Genomic DNA, 23,609 nt, shown 5'->3' with positions numbered 1-23,609 from the left:
TGAACTGATTGCTCTATAGAAAAGGGTGAGATTGTGTACCTTTCGCCCATCAATTAATTTCAGCCAATATAGTTTTGTACAGAGAACGAATAATTGAATAGAATAAGCATATACAAATCCGAATTAAAATGAACCTAAATCTCGGATAATTTTATCTAGATTTTAAAGCTCCGAATTGAAACTTTTTTTTTAAATGAAAAATATCTGCCATCTGCATTTCCGTCTTCGGGTTATATTGATATGATACTTGAATTATCCATTGGTTTGAAAAAGGAATGTTGACAATTTGAAGTACAAATTTCCTTGCCATCTCGATTCAGGACTGCGCCAAAAACGACACGTTAGGGTGGAATTGTGTTTCCGGCTTCTACGTGCTCACTAACGACAAGAGCTTCACGTGGGAGTTGAAACCTGACGTGCCTGAGCAATGTCTGTCTGCAGCGAGTCCTTATGGACCGAAACCTCAGACTTCACGCTTTCTCATTTGCCATGCGCGAGATAGACACTGGCGCAGCCACAGGGGGCATCCCTTCTCCCCTCCCAAGCTTGGACGGAAGTCAAATCTACGTGGGTCAAGAGAAGCAAACATTGACGGCCAAGGGCACCTGTAGAGGGTACAGAGGCGCAATTGCCCCCCCCCCTCGATTTCAAATTTTATGTAAATAGAATCACATTTGTAAAATGTTCTTGCTCGCTTCGCTCGTAATGTCTCCTTTTCTTAGACTTATCATGTTCAGAGCCGTAGCTAGGGGGCGGCGGAGTCGAGCCTGGGTGCCGAACAATCCACATGAAAAAAACCTGTAAAAGAGAGAATGCCATGGCACCCCGTGAAATTAATTGCTGCCTATTAAATGACAGGGCCTCCCTGATGGCGCAGTGGTATCCTCGTCGCCTTGCAATTAAGGGGTCAGAGGTTAGATAACCACGTAGTGGTTCGGGTCCCACTTTAAACTGTAGGTCCAGTCTCAATTACCTTACTATGTATAAAGTGGACTTAAAACATCAAATCAATCAATCAATCAATCTTTCTTCTCTCTCGCATTTATCTACTTCTTTCCCTTTATGTATAGTACAGGAACCTTACTAACGAAATAGAGCAGTGGCTCCCAAACTTTTTCGTTTCACGGCTCCCAAGTCAGAATGCAGGCCTATCTAACACTTGCAACGCTTAATTATACTCTGTCCCCCCTATCTCTGGAGCATGGCCGCGCATAGCAGCAGAGAAGGGCAGAGCGAAGCAGTGCATGATGCTGCGAAGGCTGGTAGCTGCAGTCGCTTTCGCCCCCTCCACGTAATCCCGTTCTCTCTTATTTGTTCAATGGTGGAGCCTTCTCACGTCACTACTCGCGCAGAGACTAGTTTTCGTTCCCCTGCTCCGAGATGTCCGGGACAGTATAGTGTTGTTACGTTCTTGCCTTAAGTTAGAAAGTAAACATGTATTTCAAATTCGGAAACATTTATGTGTAAAAAATAGTAAAGCCATGCGTAGACCAACAAGTAAGTGTCATTTCAGTGAATATATTGGAACGTTTCTCGGCGCCCTTGTAAGACAGCGCCGCGGCGAACACTTTGGGAATCATTGTAACTGAGAACTTTGCAAGTGCCATGACTTAAAGGAAGCTGTTAGCCATTCCACACCCAAGGAAGCTATTTGCCCTCCCCGATGGCGCAGTGGTAGTGTAATCAAGGGGTCCCGGGTTCGATACTCTGTGGAGGCACATAGTGGTTAGGATACCACTTTAAACTGTAGCTCCAGTCCTGATTAGCCTCACTGTGCATAAAGTGGACTTAAAACACCAAATCAATCTATCAATCGCACCCAAGGAAGCTATTTGAAAAGAATGTAACGTCATTAGGATGTTGCACGACCTAGTGTGAACAATTAGCACAGGACGAAACGTATATATCTAGCTACATTGAGTTTGAATTATTTTTTTTGGGTGCGTTAGCACTTAGGCTATTTGCACCCGTCACTTGATACAGTGTCCAGTCCCTTACCAGAAATAAAATAATAACTGTAATGTTGTGTCGTAACTAAAATATTACAATTTTCTGACTTCGGTTAAAAGCTGAGGCTGTCAAGAGGCACTCAGCACACATAAAGACAAAAGACAGAACAACAAACAGAATTATACTGGCCATAGTGCCAGTCGCCAGAGCCTCGTTTGTCTCCCAAAATGCAGTCCAGGGTGTACTTTTGGGGGGCCTTAGCAGAAGGTTGTGACGGGAATCGTGAAGTATAAACTATTTTTTTTTATAAATAATACACGATTTCTCGTCACAACTCAGTTTCTACGCCACTGAATGCGTATATTGCCCTTTGACGTTCTTTTGTTTTACGTCAAACGATTTCTAAATCACGCTAGATGGCAGCACCATGCTTCGCTTTTTTTTCCCTTGTTCGCCGGTTAAGGCATGAAGAGGCACGGTAACAGTCGTCAACACATTTCAAGTTCGCACGAGCAACGCTCACACCCAGAACTTACAGGAGTCTGCATGTTACAGGAGTTCTCGTGTTACGCCCGAACAGAGAGACTGGCAGCAGACTCGGTATAGGAATGGACTCCACATAAGTTTGTTTTGACTGAAGTTTTTATTATACTAAACAGATTTAAAAGCCTGTACCAAATACCATAGATCTTTCCAGTTCTTACGGCAGGCGCTCTAGAAGCTGGCGAGGGAAGTGGGGAGCGGGGAATTCAACCAGACAACAGCAGTGGCGCCGAGAGATACGACGTGGCAGAAATATATACTACGTGAACCTCGTTCTACAGACTGCTGCGTTTCGTATCGCGCTGGATAGGTCGTTTCCCCGTTCCCCACTTCCCTTGCCAGCTTCTAGAGCGCCCGCCGTAAGAACTGAAAAGACCTATAGTGTGTTTAGGAACGATAATGACGTACGTGCTTCGTGGCCCAAGTAGCAACGGTCGTCAAATTGCACCGAGTTTTATATATTCAAATGTGTGAGTAAAAACGAATATTCATTGCATTTGCAAGTGAGTTCCTAAATATCGCTTGATTATGAAACTGCGCGTTTTGTCGAACTACGTGCGTGAAGAAATTTGTGTTTCAACGACGTAACAAATCACTTATGATTTTGACTGTGGGAAATTACGTCAAAGTTGGTAGTTGTGTGATGGGGTCACGTAGACAGTGCTAAATAGCGTACCTGCGAGAAGATTTTGTGAAACCATGAGATGCGCTGTTGCCATGTTTCGCCACTGAGAGATTGTCTAGGCTTGAAGGATGTCATTGGAAATTTGAGGGATTACTTCTGTATGCCATTGAACTACACCTAACAACCGATGCACAGTACTAGAGGGATGCTGTAGTTTCGAGAACCTTTTCTTCTACCAGAACACGCCTATGGAAGGTAGATGCGGCAACGTCCAATCTTCGTACGAACAAATAAGGTAGGTGACGAACCAAAACTTTTTGAGTGCCAAATCTTAAGTTACTGAAAGTGTCTATTTTGTGGTCCGAACTAATGTAATACTGCCTATGAATGAAAGCGTAGTGTTAACCAATGTGTAAAAAGGCGTGCTAAAACTAAAACGCGATAACATAACTAACAAGCATAAGTATGTTGAAATTGACGTGAACTAAAAGGCTAAAACATTTGTATTTGCGTGTGATTAATTCAAGGAAATGTCAGCGTCTTGATAAAGTAAAAGATTGAAACAATTCGTGATGTATGCAATCTCCCCCCCCTCCCACTTTATCTTACAATGATCAAGTTAATTTTGCGTTAAGTTAATGAGCATTTTAGAATCGTAAAACAGGCAAACATTTTATGAGAATGTTAATTTGCGTAATGAGCAATTTTATAATGAATTTATCTATGAGAAGACAACGTAAGAAATATTATTATTAATTGGTAGGGAGTCAAATTTATGGTAAATAAAATGTTAGATCAGCGATATATACCGGCGGTGGAAAAAAAATTGGCACACACTTTTTCATTATGAGAGAAAACAACATACAAAAGAGCTATAAATTGATAAACTACTTCATTTTTATATACTGTACACATACAGAAGTACTTAGCTGTCCAACCAAAAAGAAAACATCAACACAAAATCACATCATTTCTAAATTGCATATCTCAAGCGATTTATTCCTTGTATGTATTTAAAGGATATCCTTGCTGTCCAACAAATAAAATAATCACTACTGCACATACAAAAAACACATGTTGAAAATCACATGATGATAAACAAAATTCATTCATGACTGAACACAAATTACACCATTGTTTCCCTTGATGTGCAGGAACAGACCAATCTTATCGCTGCTACAGCTAGCAAGTTCAATGAAACTTAAAGTTGATTAGACATTCGGGGGAAGAAAGGAATGCAGCTTGACAGGGAGCGAAGTTTTCGAACTGATATTATGTGCATGGGAAATCCAAATTTGCAGCGTCTTCCAGATGTGATCGAAGATAAAACGTTCTTCAGCTGCAAGCGGTAGGAAACTTTAGGCAAACGTTTCGTTACAAATCGACAGTTTGCACGCACAACCTCGATTGCCGATTTTTGTGTGTTTTCTACTTAATTTGATGATATTCCACGGTTATTTCGCGAAAAAGCGTTAATTTCGTGGAAAGCACACATTTCGCATTACTTCGCGAATAAAACTCATGCATATTTCATCATTGTGGGTGTAGTTACGTGCAGAATGTTCAAAATTGCATCTTTTTTTTTCACATTTCGCGATTTCGCGCATCGCGAAAATTCAATGTCCCTATTAATTGGGTATGTTTTTCGCAGGTCGAAACAATAATTGTTCTTAAACAAAGATGGTGAATAGTATTGTAATTGGGTTTTGATCACATTTACTTTTACTAGTAAATTTGTGAAGTAAATGAAATATTTTTACGAACATTGCGTAATAAAATTGAGGTCTTGTGACCACATTACCTGTTAAATTAAAATGTTGACAATTTTACTTGAATGCAGTCACTTCCTTGCTGGAGCACGACAAAAATTGTACGAGGGCTTGTTGTGTTATACCAGCGCTTGTTTATTGGGAACAATAAAAGATTGTTGAATATTGCTAATATGCGTACGAGCCTTTTTCACGCTATTATCTTTCAGCGGTACAAAACTGACTAGTATATGCAACGTTTGGAGAATAAGGCCACCGTTTGGAGAAATTGTATCGTAAGATATGGTATTATATTTTTATAGTTTAAGCTATACTTGCTGAATGCTATGACTGTTGTTTATGAATGGTGAAACGTTCTTGTGTTTATTTGCAGCTTAATTACAGGTCTATGATAAATGTACGTAATTCCACCCCCCTTAGTTTATTACTACCTTGCATTTTAGTAAAGTCTACATTGCTTTACAAACGAGATTCTTTATGAATCATGAGGTTTACCACTACAGTGGTATAAATACCTCAACCCCCCAAAATTTTGTGTTTCGTTCTGCATTTTGTTCTTTTTTTTAAATATCCACGGAAATCTTTCGTTCCCATTTAGTCACGCTGTGCAGAAAGTTACAAAATTCATGCTAGCAGAGCAAGGTTTTCCTAACGGCAAGAAACAAATTTCATGTACTAGAACATTATTGTTTCTTTTGCTTGTTAAGCTTCTTTTTGAACAGATATATGTAATCAATTTTTTTTCGAACTCAGTTACAAAAGAAAAGGAAATTTTTGATTGGAAATTTTTCTCCCAACCTTCAGCCCCACCACCCCCCTTGTTATAAGATACGAGTTTGCTCTTGAATTTTCTTTTTTTGAAATTTACTTAAAAGATTAGATTGCCTGATTTCATTTTGACCCTTGCCTTAATTTTTTTTCAATTGAATACAGAAATTTTCTTTTCTTATTTTTACAATTGATTTGGATTCTGTCCTTTTCCTTATGATTCATAATAATTTTTTGTGTGCCTTTTGGAAATCTTTGCTGGTTTCTTTTGCCATTGGCCTGGTACCTTCACTTCCATTTATTACTACAGCATTTGTTTTTGGGAACATGTCTTTGCACAATCTTCCTCGAATTATCATATGCCATCCCTTCAACATATGTTGATTCCCCCACAACTTTTTTGGATTTGCCTCCCATTCGGAATCATAACCCCCGGATGAAAATACCATAACACAGCATATTCGTTATGTTCCTGCTATTAATATGTTGAACTCTTTACCTCTTGCTGATGGTTTAGATCCTCACACAAGAGAATACTCTCATAATTTGTTATGTATAGATGGATTATGTCTTATGATAAGTTTTTTCTTTATGGTCTTATGGTCTCAACAGCACGCTTGATCGTCCAAGTACACTACTGAAGTCTTGAATCGATGGTCAATCGACTGAGCTTCACTACGAGACAATGCAAAGAGCAGTTTTCGCATTATAAGCAGTTATTTTTGTAACCTCTAGCTCGGACACTCTGCATTACGACACACACACACAAGAAAATTTAAAGTTATCCCTTGCACATTGAACATACCGTAAAGGCATATGGGGGGATGCGAAGGTACGTTCCCTTACATTCACTTTCGTGGAGGTGATGTAGTCAGCACCACGCTTTGCAGGTGTTTACCACCCGGATATCCATTTTGTAGAGGCTGGGTCAACTCCAGAGCCGCTGCATGTAGGAACATAGTTGAAAAAATTTTCACCTGGGAATCGAACACAGGTCTCCCCTCCTTGCAGTCGCACCCCCTACCGGTTGGTTCACCGTCAACTAAACTGACTAAACCCAGCTCTGTCTATATTTAAGGCACGTTCATCACTTTACAACACTAATGTATTACAGGTATTTTGTATGCTACAATAACTGTAGTCCGTTGCAGCGATACCGGCTTTGAGTCTTCTGCAGAACTGAATACGTTCTATCTGAATCCATTCTCATAACTTTTACCCGCAGTTTCATTACACGTCATAAAGTCTACGAGAAGTCCACAATCAGATCAACATATTATAATGAATGAAATAATACTAACAGTCATAACAATCTATAGAAATAATAAATTGCTTGTATTTGTAGGATCGCCAAATTTGGCATGGAGTACATATTTAACGCATGTAGTGTAAGGGAGAAGTAAAATTATTGACTTATTTGTCACTTCAAAAACGTTTATGAATGGATAGAAGCCCCGATGACGAAATCTACTAAAAATATGTATAGGTACCTACCTACCTATACCTCTCTGTTGGTTACTTGCATTCAGGTGCAGACGGGAATCTCGTACTGCACGGTAGTGTTCGCTGGCTTTCACAAGTGCAAGCTATTTGCTCAAGCCTGGCGTAAATAGGTGACAGATTACCTGGCAACTGAACAATAAGTAAATCAACACTACCTTTCTAACAATACAATGCTGAAATCGAGAAGGCTTCGGTGGACAGAACATGATCAGGCCGACTTTCGTGGTTACGCACCGAGCTACGACGCCAGTGGTTCCGCGTTCGAATCCAGACCTGGTCATGGATATTCTTTGTGAGTGTCCCTTAATCAATTTCAATTCATATCACTCATCCTCAACTTTGCGATTAGCCAAAAGTAGAACAACAGTGAAGTAAAATAAACGAGACAAATCAATCCAGAACATCTTCAGGATGGTTTTGTGATATATATATATATATATATATATATATATATATATATATATATATATATACACACACACACACACACACACAAACACATACATACATACATGCAGACATATAAACAAGAAATGCTGGAAAACATGACAAGTTGAGTCCAAAAACAAGGTTTCGCCTCTGTTACATTCATATCCCTCTCCTTAGGAAAGTCTTGAGCACTCTATTATTTGCAGAACCTGGTAGAGACACCCAATGGTGAGGCATTTGTAGTAAATAACACCACCGTCACAAATGGCAAAAATGCCGATTGTGCAATAGCAAACGATCCAGATTTAGTTCGTGTCTTGAACGGTAACTGTTGCCTTTCAATGCGGGAGACTGGTATGAAATACCTTCATATATAACACTTTAATTTTACCTGCGACCTGTCGGCTCCAATAATAAAAACACAAATAGCATTCTACCTGATACACCTGGTACCTGTAAACATAAATGACAACTCGTACAAACAGTAAAAATATATGTATTGGAATCAAAACTTATTTACACAACGAACGTAATACAGGTTCCCCTGACTTATTCTTTCATTCACTCGCTCATTCATTCTCACGTATCGCGAGTAACTGATAGCCACACGCTGATGGTCCTCGAAAAAACACTAAGTCCACTGTAGACGGAGCTCCAGCACAGAGGTGCTCTCGCAACGAGATTCGCGACAAACTGTGTTGAAAATTCGGAGTCCCGCAGTTTTATACCAGATTCGAAAATTTTAGTTGGAAGGGCGTTAAGACGAGAGTCGGTTCTCTTCCAGGAGGGTACATTCACCTATTGTGTTTCAACGCGGTCAAGATGTGTCTTCAAGCAGGTGCAGGAGGATTAAATCCTCGCCTCTCTGGCGTCAGTCTTGGGGTTTCGTAGGTGGTCCATGAATCCTATTAAATACCAATTCGCCACTACGTCGTGGATACTCAATTGATCTCAATGAAATTAAATCCGGATATAATTTATATCGTGCCGCCTCGGTTGTCCAAATTTCCTGTAGATCCGCCAACGGGAAACAGAGATAATTCATATGGTCGATATTCGTACAGGTGCAACGTAAAGAATGAACCTTGTTGACGATCATTGCCGTGACCCAGAACCTGTACCCCAACTCTCGTTGTCTTGCTCGAATTTCATTTTCACAAGAGATACATATGAACCATTCAAATGACAAAACCAAATCCCACGCCTTACATAAGCAATATCAAGATTAATTATGCATAATGAAAAATATTGAACAGTGATTTACACGCCAGTGACAGTAAGGCCATGAAAAAATAGCAAAGACATTGTTGAGATGAATCTGAAGGAAATTGGTATAGACTGTGAAGAACAGATAGGATCGTGACAGATTGAAGACTTGTGTCGGTGGAGCAAAAACATTCTGGTTTAGAAATGACAGACATGTGGAATTGACATCATATCCACCCGTACTTTACGAGAGTACTATAAGATATTGACCATTATATGTCTCTATAGTTCTGTGTTCTACGTGTTTGTAAAGTATCGTGCAAAGCTTTACTCTCTCCATTTTCCAAACGATTCAAGATCACAGTAAGATAAAATTTACACCTAATGAAGTGTGTTCTCAACAACAATAAATAATACAGTGAATTTGGCATAATATGGCCCTTATAACTAGAGCCCGGATTTGTATGTAATTACATATTCTATTCCTTTCTAGTTACATACCTTGGATAGGAAAACATCAACGATGTATATAACTGACATGATTTTGATCAAGTTTTATCCTATATATTTTTACATATTTGCCAGGATATTACATATTTTACGTATTTGCTAATTACTTGACAAAATACAACACATTTCGGTATTTTGTTACTATTTTGATCCTTTTTCCTACATTTTCGATCTCTGAAACATGATGAAGAAAATTTGTAGCTCATGTGATGCCATATTTTCTAATCAATAAGATGCTTAGTGCTTACGGTCACCTAAAATATATTGTCAGAGCCTCCCCGATGGCGTAATGATAGCGTCGTCGCCTTGTAATCAAGGGGTCCCAGGTTCGATACCCGGTTGAAGCACATAGTGGTTCGGATCCTACTTTAAACGGTAGGTCCACTCCCGATTAGCCTTACTGTGTATAAAGTGAACTTAAAACACCAAATCAATCACCTAAATTTGACTGCCAAGTCGAAGAACAGGCTGAAGAAAAAAAAACAGGCACTGTTATTCATCGAAAGATGCTGGAGTTCCTCCTTTCTCGTTATATATTTTCGTTTCGATTTAGGTGTAGGGAAAGCACCTACAATCTTGGCATTAGTGGACAAGAAAACTACTTTCCTGTACGTAGCGAGTTACCCAAGATGCTTTCTTGCACAAAAAGTACCAAAGTAGCTATGTATTTTCATCCGATTGTTCTTTCTGTAGATGCTGTTTTTAAAAAAATATGTTTCCAAAGTTACGAAGTTTACATATTTACATAGTATTACAATAATTTGCAATGTGAAAAGTAATTAATAGTTGACAAAATTGGTTTCTTAAATATGTACAAGTTGCTGTGCTTCTTCAAGTTTATAGTTTATAAATTTGATACCGTTTTTAATTTGAACAACTTATGTCATTAAAATTATGTTGAATATGTTCAAATAAAATAAATATCTAGCAGAATTCTTGAAATTGCTTGGATACTCGATTATTATTAATGTTACGTATTCTTTGTTACAAAATCATATGTTACATATAAATTTGATGATACACATTTCGGTACGTAGTTTATCAATTATTGTTACATATGTACAGTATGTACATATTGTGTAGTTCGATATTACAAAAAAATCCGAGGTCTACTTAAAACATAAATCTCCATATCAGTTCCATTTTTTTTTTTTAAATTTGTCCATTTGGAAAACAATGACTTCGCAATGAAAGAAGAAATAAGTTGAGAGGCGGATGTGAAAAAATATTTTGTTGATGATAGTCACATATAAATACTGTAGAGAAATGCACATTTTAGCTAAAGACACACTTATTAACCTAGGTTTTCTAATTTTCTTGGGGAGCAGGGGATGGAGGTCCCCTGAGCCCTTACTGCTAGAACACCCATGCGAATGCTAAGTGTCCATTCACCCAGCACCTTTAGTTGAAACAATATAATGTGTCTTTGTCATGTGGTAGTGGTCACGCACCACATATCTCCCTTTGAGAGAAAAAAAGCCATTATTATGACATCTGTAACCCCTTTCCATTTGGCAGTGTAGATTTGAATCTTGATAGAGTATTGGCACTTATCTTAATGCATGTGTCTGTGCTTGAAGAGGGAATAATTAGTTGGCTGCTGTTTTGGCCTAGCACAATGGGGCTCTGATAAGGTGTCTGTTGGTAACCTTTCAATAAAACAACTAATAGTTGTACGCTGTAGAACCGTCGAAAACATTGCTTTCCTTCGACAACATTCAGCCGTATTATTTCCCCTGTTTCGACTTACACCATGAAATCAGGTAAGATTAAAATTGTGTTAATTATTCTTTCATAACTTTTGATGTTGATGCTGTATTGAGGCTGTATTGAGGCTCTAACATCCTCGACCTTGCTGCTTTGATTTTCTGATGGTGAAAGTGATTTCTGTAACTACATTCTAAGGCATCAGTTTTCCACTGTAGTATGTACCATTGTTCCAGTTCAAGCAGAAGCAACTCTTTCAATCTGATTTTGTAACTATTGTTACTTATTGTAAGTTTAATTCTTGCTGGTAATGCATTACATACTCTCCTCATTGGTATTGATAACAACGTGTAGTCGACGTTGGGGAATCTTATCCATTGTTTGTCACCGAGTTCCATCGCGAAAGTTTTATCTTATGAAATTGTTAAATATCCACAACCCTGATCAGTGGCGCAACCACAGGGGAGGGCAGGGGGGCACCATCGACGATAGTCAATTCCAGGGGGCAAACATTGATGGTCAAGGGCACCTGCAGGGGGGCACAGAGGAGCAATTACCCCCCCCCTCGATTTCTAATTTTATGCAAATAAAAATAAATTTCGTAAAATTTTCTTGCTCGCTTGGTTCGCAATACCTGCATCTCTCATGGCCGCGTGCACCAACGCCGATTATTTCGAAGTTCAGATGAACGAGATCAATAGTAATCCACTCTAAATGAACTTGGTTTAAAAATTTGCATTGCACCAACGAAAAACGACGTTCAGGAGATTCCGTTCAACTGATCCGAGATTAATTTGTAAGACTATACCTGATTGGTTGGCTAAAACAAATGACAATCAAGAACCCCATAGAGTAATGTGAAGTGTTAAAGTATCAACACGTAGGAGAAGAAAATAATTCTGGCTGCAAACTTCTATGAATTTGATAGATGTACTAATCAACCTTGTCAATATGCACAAGGATGTAGTGGAGTGTAAAAAAATAATAATATTAAAAAAGATCTGACGGCACAACACAAAAGGAGAAGGAGAAAGAATAGAACCTTCTTCTACGGGACTTTAATGCCTTACCAAATGCATTCGATTTTGAGAGAGCAGCGTATGCTGAACATCGTCAAAAGATATATTATTATTATTTCTATTATTACTGTACTGTGGTAAGTATTTGAATTTTTCATTTCTTAATTCTTATGTATTGTCGTGTCTTGTAAATAGCCAGTAACATGTATTTTCGTAAATTTATACAATCCAACACCATGTAGCAATATCGTAAACATTGCTGTGTTATAATTTACCTTGCACGTAATATATGACATTTATATATGTTTTGTGTTCTGGGATAGAAAGTACAGTATTTATAAACATTACGACTTTGCACCACAGAACCACAAATTATTATTATTATTTTGGCAGTTTTTAGTTTACATATTTATAGTTCTCGAATTATCAGCATTGTACAGTGGGATCCATGAGTATTACCCTGCAAATTGTCCATCACTATGTTCACGCAGTTTATTTGACCTAATAAGAGCTTCAAGAATTAAAAGAAAACTCAAAACAAGCTGTTGACAACTTCTGCAACATCATACATAAAAATCCATCGCTTAAAAACATACAGGATGTAAGAGAAATTTTAATGAAAATAGTCATGGACAATTTGCACGATAATACTCATGGATCCCACTGTACATCCAACATCTCTAACGTTTGCACGTCCTCGATATCACTTTCCGCTCTTTTTTATATTAAAAAACAACTGCCTGCAGTCGAAGCGTCAGTATCATGAACCAGGATCAGACACCAAAACGGTCGCGAATGGCCGATCAGAAGATAATCTCGTTTTGATGTTCCTAGATCGCGATCAAGTGTTGAACCGTCTTCGTGCAATGGAATTTTCCAGTGATCCTTTCCCGATCCGAGTTTAAAATTTGATCTTCGTTCGTGCACACGGCCATCAGTTTCGTCAAGTTCAGAGCCGTAGCTAGGGGGGCAGAGGGAGTCGGCCATGGATGCCGAGCAATCTAAGTGAAAAAAGTTGTAAATGAGAGGATGCCATAGCGTCCAATGAAATTATTTGCGCCCAATTAAATCAATATTGTTTTCAATTGCAAAAATTGGATCCAATAATTTTCTTGTTCGCTTCGCTCGCAATATGCTTGTTTTCTGTGATGTAATGGATTAAAAAAATATGTGTTGTATGTATTTATTCAAAAAATTTGAATACGTATACAATTCAGTGTTAGCATGTTGCATATGTATTTTCTTATTTTATGTCACTCTGTTGCATACGTGTGACACATGTCTTGTACACGAAAGTTATACAAGTTATATGTACAAAAAGGATTATCTTCGGAATGTATTTATTATTCAATTTGTGTCATTCAAAAATACAGTTTGTGTGCTTGTTTTCCAGTATTAGCTAATGTGCAATTGACGGTGTTAAAAAATATTTCAAATCGTTTGTTCCAAACAAATGCTTTAGCGCCGACTTCTACCCCCTTTTTGCGTAATTTATGAGGATAATAACGTCCTCGATACTACTACTAATTCAATCACTAAGCCCCGCGACAGGTTAAGTTTGCAGCAGGTTTTATGTATCAATCCACTCTAGAGCGGCACTCAGCATCCCCGTGCCAGTCTCGCCTTAACCGCTGAGCTGTTCATATCACAGACAGTGAGAAAATCCGCAGTATTGCAGCTGAACTATTTTCTGCGCGCACGTTTGGGTCTCTATATGCGAAAAGTTGCTGCAAGGTTAACCTGTCGCGGGGCTTAGTATATTATATTATTGATATTATTATTATTATTATTATTATTACTATTATTATTGTTGGTGCATTTATCCCCCAAGACAAAAATTCGTGGTTGCGCCTCTGATCCTGACGAGAGACAAACTTGATAATCGCATATTGCTACATATACATAGTAGCCATTCAGAAGCGAGCACTTACAGTACAGTGGGATCCACTAGTATTGCTCGGCAAATTGTCCATGACTATTTTCATTAATTTTTCTCTTACATGCTTGTGCAGAAGTTGTCAACAGCTTGTTTTATGTTTTCTTTTAATTCTTGAAGCTCTTATTGGATCAAATCAAGTGCACGAAGATTGTAATGGACAATTTGCACTCTAATGCTCATGGATCCCACTGTACTTCAGGATACTCGAGTACCTTCTCACACTACTCGAAGCCTATTCCAACATAAGATGGTTAATTGTGAATTTCGTCATTTTTGTTGAAAAGGTAAATAAATTCTTGGTGACAACCTGGGATACCAGTGATCCCGTGTTCGAATCCCAGCCTGGGCATGGGAGTTCTTGTGAGTGTCCCTTCATCAATTTCATCATATCACCACTCATCCTCATCTTCGTGATTAGATAAAATCAGCGTTGTTGAAGGTCCAGAAATTTTAAATAAATTCAATTCTGGTCCGAGAGAGAAAATCAGCAAGCGTAAATGGATTCTTGACCGTAAAGAACCTTTTTATCTGTAAAGTATTTATTTCAATTCGGTTCAAGAACCTTCTTTCCGGATGAATTTAAATACGTGCAGGAACCCTTGCTCCGGATCAATTTATATGCGGTTCAGGAAACTTTTTCCTGGTCAATTTAAATACGGTCCAGGGACCATTTTTCTTTTTCCAGATCAGTTTAAATAAGGTCCAAGTTCCGTATTGAAATGAAACAATACGCAACTTGAACCCAATTTAAATGGTGGGAGAAAAAATGTTCTGGTCCTGTTACGGAACCCAATAGAACCCATTAGAATGTATGGTTCCTAAATCTTTGACAATTCCAAGGCCGGCCTCCGTGGCGGAGTGGTTAGCACATCACACTACGACGCCAGGGTCCCTGGTTCGAATCCCGGCTTAGGCATTGATGTTTGTGAGTGTCCATTCATCAATTTCATCACTGATCCCCAACTTCCAAATTAGCCAAAAGTGGCACAAAAAACGAAGTAAAACAAATCAATCAATCTTAGTGACAAGGTAATTTTTCATAGGATTTAACATTCAGCGTGATCTTATGAACTTATGAACTTGTCTTGCCTTGCCTCTTCTTCATGGTGCATACAAATGCCAGTTAATGTAATGCTATTAGCACACAAAATTAATTTATTTCTCTTTTACAGATATAGTTATGATTTTTACCGCTAACATCTTGATTGTGAAGATTTTATTTGGCCTTGGGAGTTGCAGTCTCGTCCCATACATTTGTAAAGAGGAATCGTTTTGTGTGGAAAGTGCATCGTACATGATACTCAGTGTGGCGAATAAATATAGTAATTTCAGATGCATAACTGTAATAACAGGAGACTCACAGAGCAGGAGTGTGATCCATCCTGACTTTATGGCAAATGGAAAGCCACGTGTGCTAATTCATGCCAAGTCTTCAATGATTCACAGCTACGGGCACGAACTAGAAGGAAGTGTTTGTAAGGGTTACATAATAATAGGATCAAACCAAAGCTACATCGATTATGTGTTTACGAATGCTATTAGACACACAAGTTATAGGTTTGTATTAATCGTTTTCTGTGCACACCTAAATTCCAGTAACAGCTCAACACTTGCTTTACGGATGAACTTGTCTTTTCCTCATGTTGTGGTAGCTTTCCCGTATGATACAAACCAACACTTCAGGCTTTTCAGCACATGGATGAATTCAATTGTTGGTCGGTGGAGAAATGGCAAGTTGTACATGAAACATGATGCGTTTAACTTCAATAATCTGCACATGCACGGAAGAAATGTAACAGTCAGCGTGGCTCCATTTCTGCCTTTTACTTTCTTTGAACGTAACGATTTAGCAACAGAGATATCTTTGGAAGGAACGGAAGTACACTTGCTGAACGTAATGGCCGAATCGCATAAATTCGCATTGAAGCCAATTTTCCCGAAAGAGAAATGGGGCGATTCGTTTCCAAACGGTACAGGGACAGGGGTTATAGGTGACGTCATGCATGGCAGAGCTGAGATTGGATTCGGGGGGTACTTCATAGAGGAGGACGAACTTGAGTGTGTGGACCATACCACTCCTCACAGGAAAATGTGTTTGACTTTCCTCGCCCCTAGATTCAAAGTGAGCAGCGTTTGGTCTCCGCTGCTACCATTCCGCACCGATCTCTGGATTGGATTCTTTACCTTTTTCCCGATCGCTGCGTTCACTCTGTACGCATTTGCTCACATCGAAAGCTCAGTTCTTTCCCATAACTTCCGCGGAGGGTACAAAAGTCTCCAAACGTGTCTCTTGCATGTCATCAGCATGCAAGCACAGGTAGGGATTAAGATGCCTCTTCAAATCACTTTGAAACACATTGCTATTTCAATCTCCCTGATATACATGCTGCTGACTGTATGCTACACCAGCAAACTTGTGTCTTTCCTAACTTTTCCCTTCTACTCACACCCCATAGAAACCTTGGAGGACCTCGCTAACAGCCATTACTCATTGTGCTCCTTACAGAACTACATCTTCCTAATGCTATCATTAAATGAGGACAAAGTATCACGTACATTGGTTTCCAAGTATGTAAAAGCGGAGGAACATCAGCTGGATGGCATGGCTTCCTCGGGAAACTTTGCAGTTTTCACCTCCTACTTGGACGTTGGATATGCAGGTCTGGTGGAATATCTGGACGAAGACTCTCTGTCTCACTTTGATCTGATGAAGGAATGTGCTTTCAAGGTTGACGTAGTTTTCTTGCTCAGCAAAGGTTCGCCGTACAAACACTTCTATGACAGAATAATAAATCGTATCATTCAGTCTGGGATTTACACATTCTGGGAGGAAGCAGCTCTCAGGACTCACCTGATGAAACAGAGGAACTTGATGTCACGCAGGTTGAAGAAACTTGATGGAATTCCGAGGGTGATCCGTATTACTCACTTGCAAGGCGTCTTCGCCCTCTTGCTGCTTTGTTTGGTGACATCTTGCATGGTGTTTGTTTTCGAGATGGTTGTCTCTTGGTGCACCAGCAAGTGTAGAAAAAAATACAGAGAAGTGAAGCAAACACCTGTCCTTCCTTTTCACGACTAACCACATGTGTATATCACCATTTTCCGAAACCTTCTCAGAAGGTTACCTTTAGAAGATAACTTTATTTTCATCTGCCAGCAGTGATGTGCGTCTACACGTAAACAACGATTGTCTACATTCTACATGCAGACAATGTAGACTATGCAAACTATGTAATCTACGTTGATGACGTAATCGGCATAGACAAAATGGCGTTCTTCGTGCAGGGTACGGTGGATGCACAAGTGGTTCGGATCCCACCTTAAACTGTAGGTCCAGTCCCGATTAGGCTTACTGTGCATAAACTGGACTTAAAACAGTAACTCAAACCAACTCGTGCAAGACACGCGCATGGTGCTAGAAGCAGCTACCAGCATCAGCAGATGAAAATACAAAGAATGAAGAATGTCACGACAAAAGAAAAGATGCTTTGAGGAGTGTTAAGTATTTATTTTTACGTTCAAACACAATTTTATTGCACATAGTAATTATTCAAATACAAGTTTAATGCTCATGGTAATAATTTGATTCATTGATAAAAGTTTTGCATTCACCTGGTAAATTAACATCATCACTTACTTAACTTGTAATGTAATCAACAGCAAGAATACCGACCGTTACGAAAAGATATTAAATAAAGCTTTTAGGAAAGAAGTTAAATATAACATTATAAGATTATTGTGATGTGCAATATTAGTGTATTTTTATAAATCATACATTTTGCATACAATGAGACAATGTTATAAATAAGCAAATCGAAGTTCTTTAAAAATTGTACATACTTAATTGAGTTACCTATCTTAAACTCTTCAAAATAAAATACCGAGCTAAGCACAGATGAACTGCTAGTACGATTACAATGTAATAATTATAATATAGATTATGGTTTGAGCGCAGGTTAAGTTCTCGAAGTTTATCCGTATAAAAATCGACTGTGTTTACTTTATTACTGCTATGTGTGAATACTTTTAATCCTAATTTTAACAGAGTTTTAATAGGTACCATCAGTGTGCGAATTAAGCTTTCTTCTATGGGGGGGGGGGATACCTCCTCAGCGACGTATTTGTGATTTCATTTGGAGTGGTAATTTTTTGGCGTATGCAAATTTGTATATATTATCAGTTAGTAAAATAAATTATTGCTTTGCAGATCTAAGTACCTTAAAACAGTGGTTCTTTCCTATGACATTAAATATTATGATAATAGATACACGTAACTTAGAAACACTTGGTACATTTACATTCTAAGAAAATGCATACACAAAAAAGAGTCATTCAACAAGTAACACTGACAAAACTTGACCAAATTTCTATTGCCCGTTCAACTCAATGGACAATGACAGCTTTAGTCTGGGAGCTCCTTGTAAAATCTTTTCATCCGACATCAAACAATGTAGTATTTATGATACAATTGTATTAAATGTTAAGTTGTTCCTTCCACATGTTATGTGTTTTCAATTCCATTTTGGTGGGTGGATTAAAATATCCCTGGCAGAGATTTTTTTTCTTCTGGCGGGGGATAAAACTTCTTTTGTGGGGAAATTTCCGGTATCCCCTTCCCCGTTAATTCGCACACTGATTACCATCAAACACGAAACCAACCAAACCAGCAAACTTATACCTCAAGATGAACGTAAAGTTTGAATGGGCAATGTTGAGTTGAACGTAATTACTCCTTTCATCCATTGAACTTTGTTTTGTTTTGTTTACATAGGCAGTCGCTGAAGGTCAAAAAATTTTAAGTGTATTTCATTTTAGCATTAATTATTTCAACAAACAAAGTTATAAATGAAAATGAGAGTACCACCACAAAAGCAAAGAATGCTCCCTCCAAGTGCAGCAATGTGAGCACAATAGGAGAGCTGTCCTTGCTTCTTCCCGCACTGCCTATGTTCTGAATACCGAGGGAAGCCACCACCCGCTCCTCCCAAAGGGTCACGATGCCTGACTCTACCAGAATGTCGATGATCGAGTTGAACATAGTCTTGTACGGCGAATCCTTTCTCAGAACCATGACGATATTACCAACAAGAACACATCCTTTGACCTTCAGTAAGTTCTCAAGCACGGTGTTGTTCAGGTAGTCTGCGGCTGAGATGTAGCCAGTCATCATGGTCTCTGCAGAAACAACCATCTTCCCCTCCAGCGCTCCATCTGCTATCTGCCGGGTGGAGTCCACATACTGGAAAGTGCTCGCTAGTTCCCTGATGACGTTGTCGTCTGACTCTTTCATAATTTTGGGTACGTAGTCCACGGGAGCACTCCATGGCAGGTGGCTAGCCAGAAGCTTCTCCATCGTGTCGATGGGCGGGTACGTAGAAGGGATTGTCAAGAAGGAGATTAAACATCCTGTGTAGCTGGTGCTCAAGAGGAACATCAGCACGAAGGTCCATGTGGCGAGGCTTCTGATAGGTTCCTGCGTTGGCTCGCTGTTAGCCTGGAGCATGAACATCCCAGTGACCCTCATAAGACTGTTCTGAAACCTGCAGTAGCGACTGGGAGCAACCTCTGGAAAGAGCTTTCCGTAAAACCTTGCCAGAGCCACCAACATTGCTGAGCAGGCGACGAAAGACCCAATAGCAAACGCCCACATTGCCAACGTGAAGGGCAATATTATGGACATCCAGTGTGGAAGCGCTCGAGGTTTTGGCGTGAAGAAAGTCATGCAGGTTCTCCTGTACGGTCGACTGATGCTCAAGAGAAGCCATTTGCGGAGGTCCATGTAGAAGCCGCCCAATCCTACGTCGGCTTTCCCATCCACGAGATTTCCCAGCACGCCTGACCCTGAACCATTGGCGAACAGTTCTCCCCACATTGCTGCTGAAACCAGAGTCTCCCACGAAAAGTTATACTTCAGCGAAATTTCCTTCAGGATAAGGTACTCAACCCCTCCATACGGAGTTGTACCGTTAATGTGTATGAACGGCGGATAGTTGAATGAACTCAGCTTGAGCTGTTCGTTTATTGCCTTTTCCTTTCCACCCAAGCACCTAGTTCTGCTCTTCAGTCTTCCGCTAATTTGACTTCTTGTTAGATCCAATTTGTGTTTTTGAGGATACGGAGTGCATATTTCGTACTCAGCATAACTACAATTTGCATTAACAGCAATCAGGTAACCATAGTAAGACGTATCCAATAAATTAGCTCTTTCAAAAGACAACGTATCGACGACTGTTGAGTACGAGGTGAATATGACAATGTTCTTGTTGTTTACAAGTGGAGATCGCTCATGAACCATATTGAGAAGCTCCGCTACACGGGCCTTATCACTTGTCACCACAACTACACCTATATTCCCTGGAAGTTCTCTTAATTCATCGTTTATACGTGTCGATGCATTATAAGACTCTGGAATATGAACAATGACGTAGTCCTTGTATGAACTGTAAAGTAGTTCTGCTGTGATATTCCATTGTTCTGGGGATCTATCGTTGATTATCATTACATGTTCGGATTTCCTGAATACGTGTTGAACAAGATTTGTGACCAGGACATTTGGAGGCTGCTCATGGTGAAGGACGGACGTTTCTTCAAGGGCGTTACTTACGAGAGATACTATGAGTACAGAGATCAACGCAAGCACCAGCATTGCTCTCGCAAAAGTTGACCAAAACTGGAAAATATCTGGGACCAGTAAAGCTTCTTGTAAAGAAAAAGTACGTACCTAAAATTGTCAGATAAGAAATTAAAATGAATTAGTTAATCATGTTTGTAATTTTGAAATAATGCCAACTTCCGTGGCGTAGTGTTAACACACTACCCTACAACGCCAGGGGTCTCGGGTTCGAATCCAGACTCATTCTCATCGTCAAATGTGAATATAAAAACAATGCTAAATATAAAAATTAACATCAAATCTACATTTGAAAGAACATTATTACATTTATACTTGTAGAATTAGTTCTTTTTTTACATCCCTTTCTCGTGTAATCGCCTTGATATTATTAACCCTTTAGGTGCACGAGCTAATAAACAAATAATTATACATGACTGCCTTAGATGGAATCGAATTTAGGAACAAATTAGCTTTGTGTATCTATAATACATCGATAGAGTTCTTTAAAAAAAGGATTATATTATATTTTGAAAAGGAAACAGAAAATATTATTTCCCATTTTTGCACATAATCTATCTCTGAAGAAATAAATATCATCAATACTATGATTTGTTAATATTTTTATTTTCATTTCGTCACTTATGAAATGGTCTTTCTCATTAGTAACTCACTTGTAGTGTTGCCCACGAGACGAGACTTTGGCCTGTCTCGTCTCGTGGAAATGCTGTCTCGTCTCGAAAATATTCGTTTGTCTCATGACACATGGTCAATCTCGTCTCGTCTTGAATTTGTAAAAGCCTGTCCCGTCTCGTCCCGTGGGCAACACTACTCACTTGCAATTAATTATTTCCAAAAGAAGTCAAAAGTAATTTGGTTACTACTCTAGCTACGAGAATATGACAACTAACCTTATAAGTGATTATATTCATTAGAAACTTCGACATATTCTGTTCTTATCCACCTCGTTTTTGGAATATATTGGCTCATTGACTCACGTTCGGTCAACAATTTTTGGGGTTCTAGTCTCTTGATTATGAGAGTTCCTTTGTGGGTATCCATTCATTAATTTCACCTAACCATTATTTATTACAATTTGCTTAAAGAGGCAGAAATGCAACGTAACACATGAAGAACATTTCAAAGTAGAAAGAAGTTTTCTAAAGAGAATGTAAGGGTGATGAGATACTTCAGCATTTTTGAATGTAACTTACGAAATCGTACAAAGGTAACAATTGAAGACCACATTACCAGTAGAAATAGACAAGAACCGACTAGATATATCAAACGACTGAAAAGATGTAGCCAGAACAGGTCTTGTTTACATAGCTAAAAAAATAAACTTATTTGCAATTTTATTATACCTGTAACTGTAAGTATATATTTTTTAAATTGTAATTGCTGTTTTATTTGTGTACGTGATACGTGTCATACAGTATGCGGCAAAACAAACAGTACCGAAAGTCACGGACAGAGTGCGCGCAGGTGCAAAGTGGTTGCAGCCAGCAGCGGTGCCTGCGTGTCCAGTTGGGTGTGGACTAGCGTTGTGTGCAGTTCGCGCGAGGAGAATGGGACTCACAACAGAGGAGAAGGTGTTTATTGTCGACCACTACTTCCGCTCATACGGTGTTGGGCGTCAGAATGGACCGAGCGTGAAGGTTGTGAAAACTCGGTTCGTGGAACGATTCAACAAGGCGGCTCCATGCAACACAATAATATTGTCCGTCATCGAGAAGTTCCGTCGTACTGGATCAGTGTTGTGTGCACCTTGATGGGTACATCAACCGACAAACAACTCGTTTTCTCGGGTTTGAACGGCCAGATGTAATCATTGAGAAATCATTGCATAGTGCGCGGGTTACGATTTGGTGTGCAGTGTCGGGACATGGAATATTGGGCCCGTATTTCGTGGAGGATGAACACGTGAATCCACAAACTGTGAACCAGGGACGATACAGACACTTGATTATTGAGTCATTCTTGCGTGATTTGCGCGCTTTTTGCCGCGCAAGAAATCTGCCGCTACAACAACAATGAATGCAACAAGACGGAGCTAATGCGCACACTGGGGGACCTCAATTGCCCTTCTGCAACAAGAGTTTAGAAATCGCCTCATTTCCCATGGAACTGACTTCCCCTATCCTTCCCACTGCCCTGATCTCACGGCTCCTGATGCCTACATATGGGGTATGCTGAAAGAGGACGTTTTCCGATCACATGACCCCCCCGTCCACTATACCAGAGTTGCGAGAGAAGATTCGGTCATTGTTTGTGTCGTTGCAGCAACCCATGTTCAGTAACATGTTCCTCAATCTACAAGCACGCTATGAGGAATGTGTGCGCAGTGGCGGGGGACATTTCGAACACATTATGTACAGACGTAAATCTCTAACTCTCATTGCATTTCATTTCACATTTCACATCATTTTCTATGTCTCATTATGTTGTACAATAAACCATTGTCAATGATGTGATTTCAGTACTGTTTGTTTTGCCGCATACTGTATATTGGAGTGGAGATAAAACGTAACCGAAATAATAAAATTTCAGGTAGCCAAAGTGATTATTATTTAGTGAGACAAAAATATATTAACCAGATAATTATAACTGTTAGTACAATCAGTATAAGTGTAATTATTGGAAAAATACTTGTGAAATATGATATAAGATAAAACCGGGGATTGTTATATTGGTTCGGATCACGAATAAAATAAAGATCATAATTGATCAGCTTACAATTAATCTTTTGCAAGACTTGTGCGTATATTGTGGATGATGTTCTTAATGGACAATTACAATGTAATTGTGGGGTCTTCCCATCAGTATTCTTAATATAACTGACTGCAACTGCGGAGTTAGAATGTGATGTGGGGCATACGGAAGAACTTTCACAATGTACGTTAAAGTGAAGTAGTGTGGTTTTCTGTCACATACGTGATTGCATTATGCTATTTCTAGACATCCATGGATACTGTATAATAAGCATTTGAAGACGTGGAATAAGCTATACGAGTTGAGAATAAAAATATCT

At 39.2% G+C, this 23,609-nt stretch overlaps 2 protein-coding genes across 2 annotated transcripts; one reads left to right on the top strand and one right to left on the bottom strand.

Annotated features, from left to right (window-relative positions):
- The first annotated feature begins 15,865 nt into the window (after window positions 1–15,865).
- On the top strand, window positions 15,866–17,047 carry LOC146005427 (ionotropic receptor 21a-like). The gene has a single exon (XM_083144669.1). It carries the CDS (start codon window positions 15,866–15,868, stop codon window positions 17,045–17,047), a length of 1,182 nt encoding a protein of 393 aa, XP_083000795.1.
- A 1,716-nt stretch (window positions 17,048–18,763) lies between these two features.
- On the bottom strand, window positions 18,764–19,840 carry LOC146005426 (uncharacterized). Its single transcript, XM_083144668.1, has one exon. The coding sequence runs from the start codon at window positions 19,838–19,840 to the stop codon at window positions 18,764–18,766; it is 1,077 nt and encodes a 358-aa protein (XP_083000794.1).
- Window positions 19,841–23,609: the final 3,769 nt, after the last annotated feature.

Source organism: Lepisma saccharinum, chromosome 23 (assembly GCF_977018435.1).
Source record: "Lepisma saccharinum chromosome 23, izLepSacc3.1, whole genome shotgun sequence".
Lineage (NCBI taxonomy): Eukaryota > Metazoa > Arthropoda > Insecta > Zygentoma > Lepismatidae > Lepisma > Lepisma saccharinum.
Note: the sequence above shows the minus strand (reverse complement) of the source record. Positions and strands in the feature narration are given on the sequence as shown.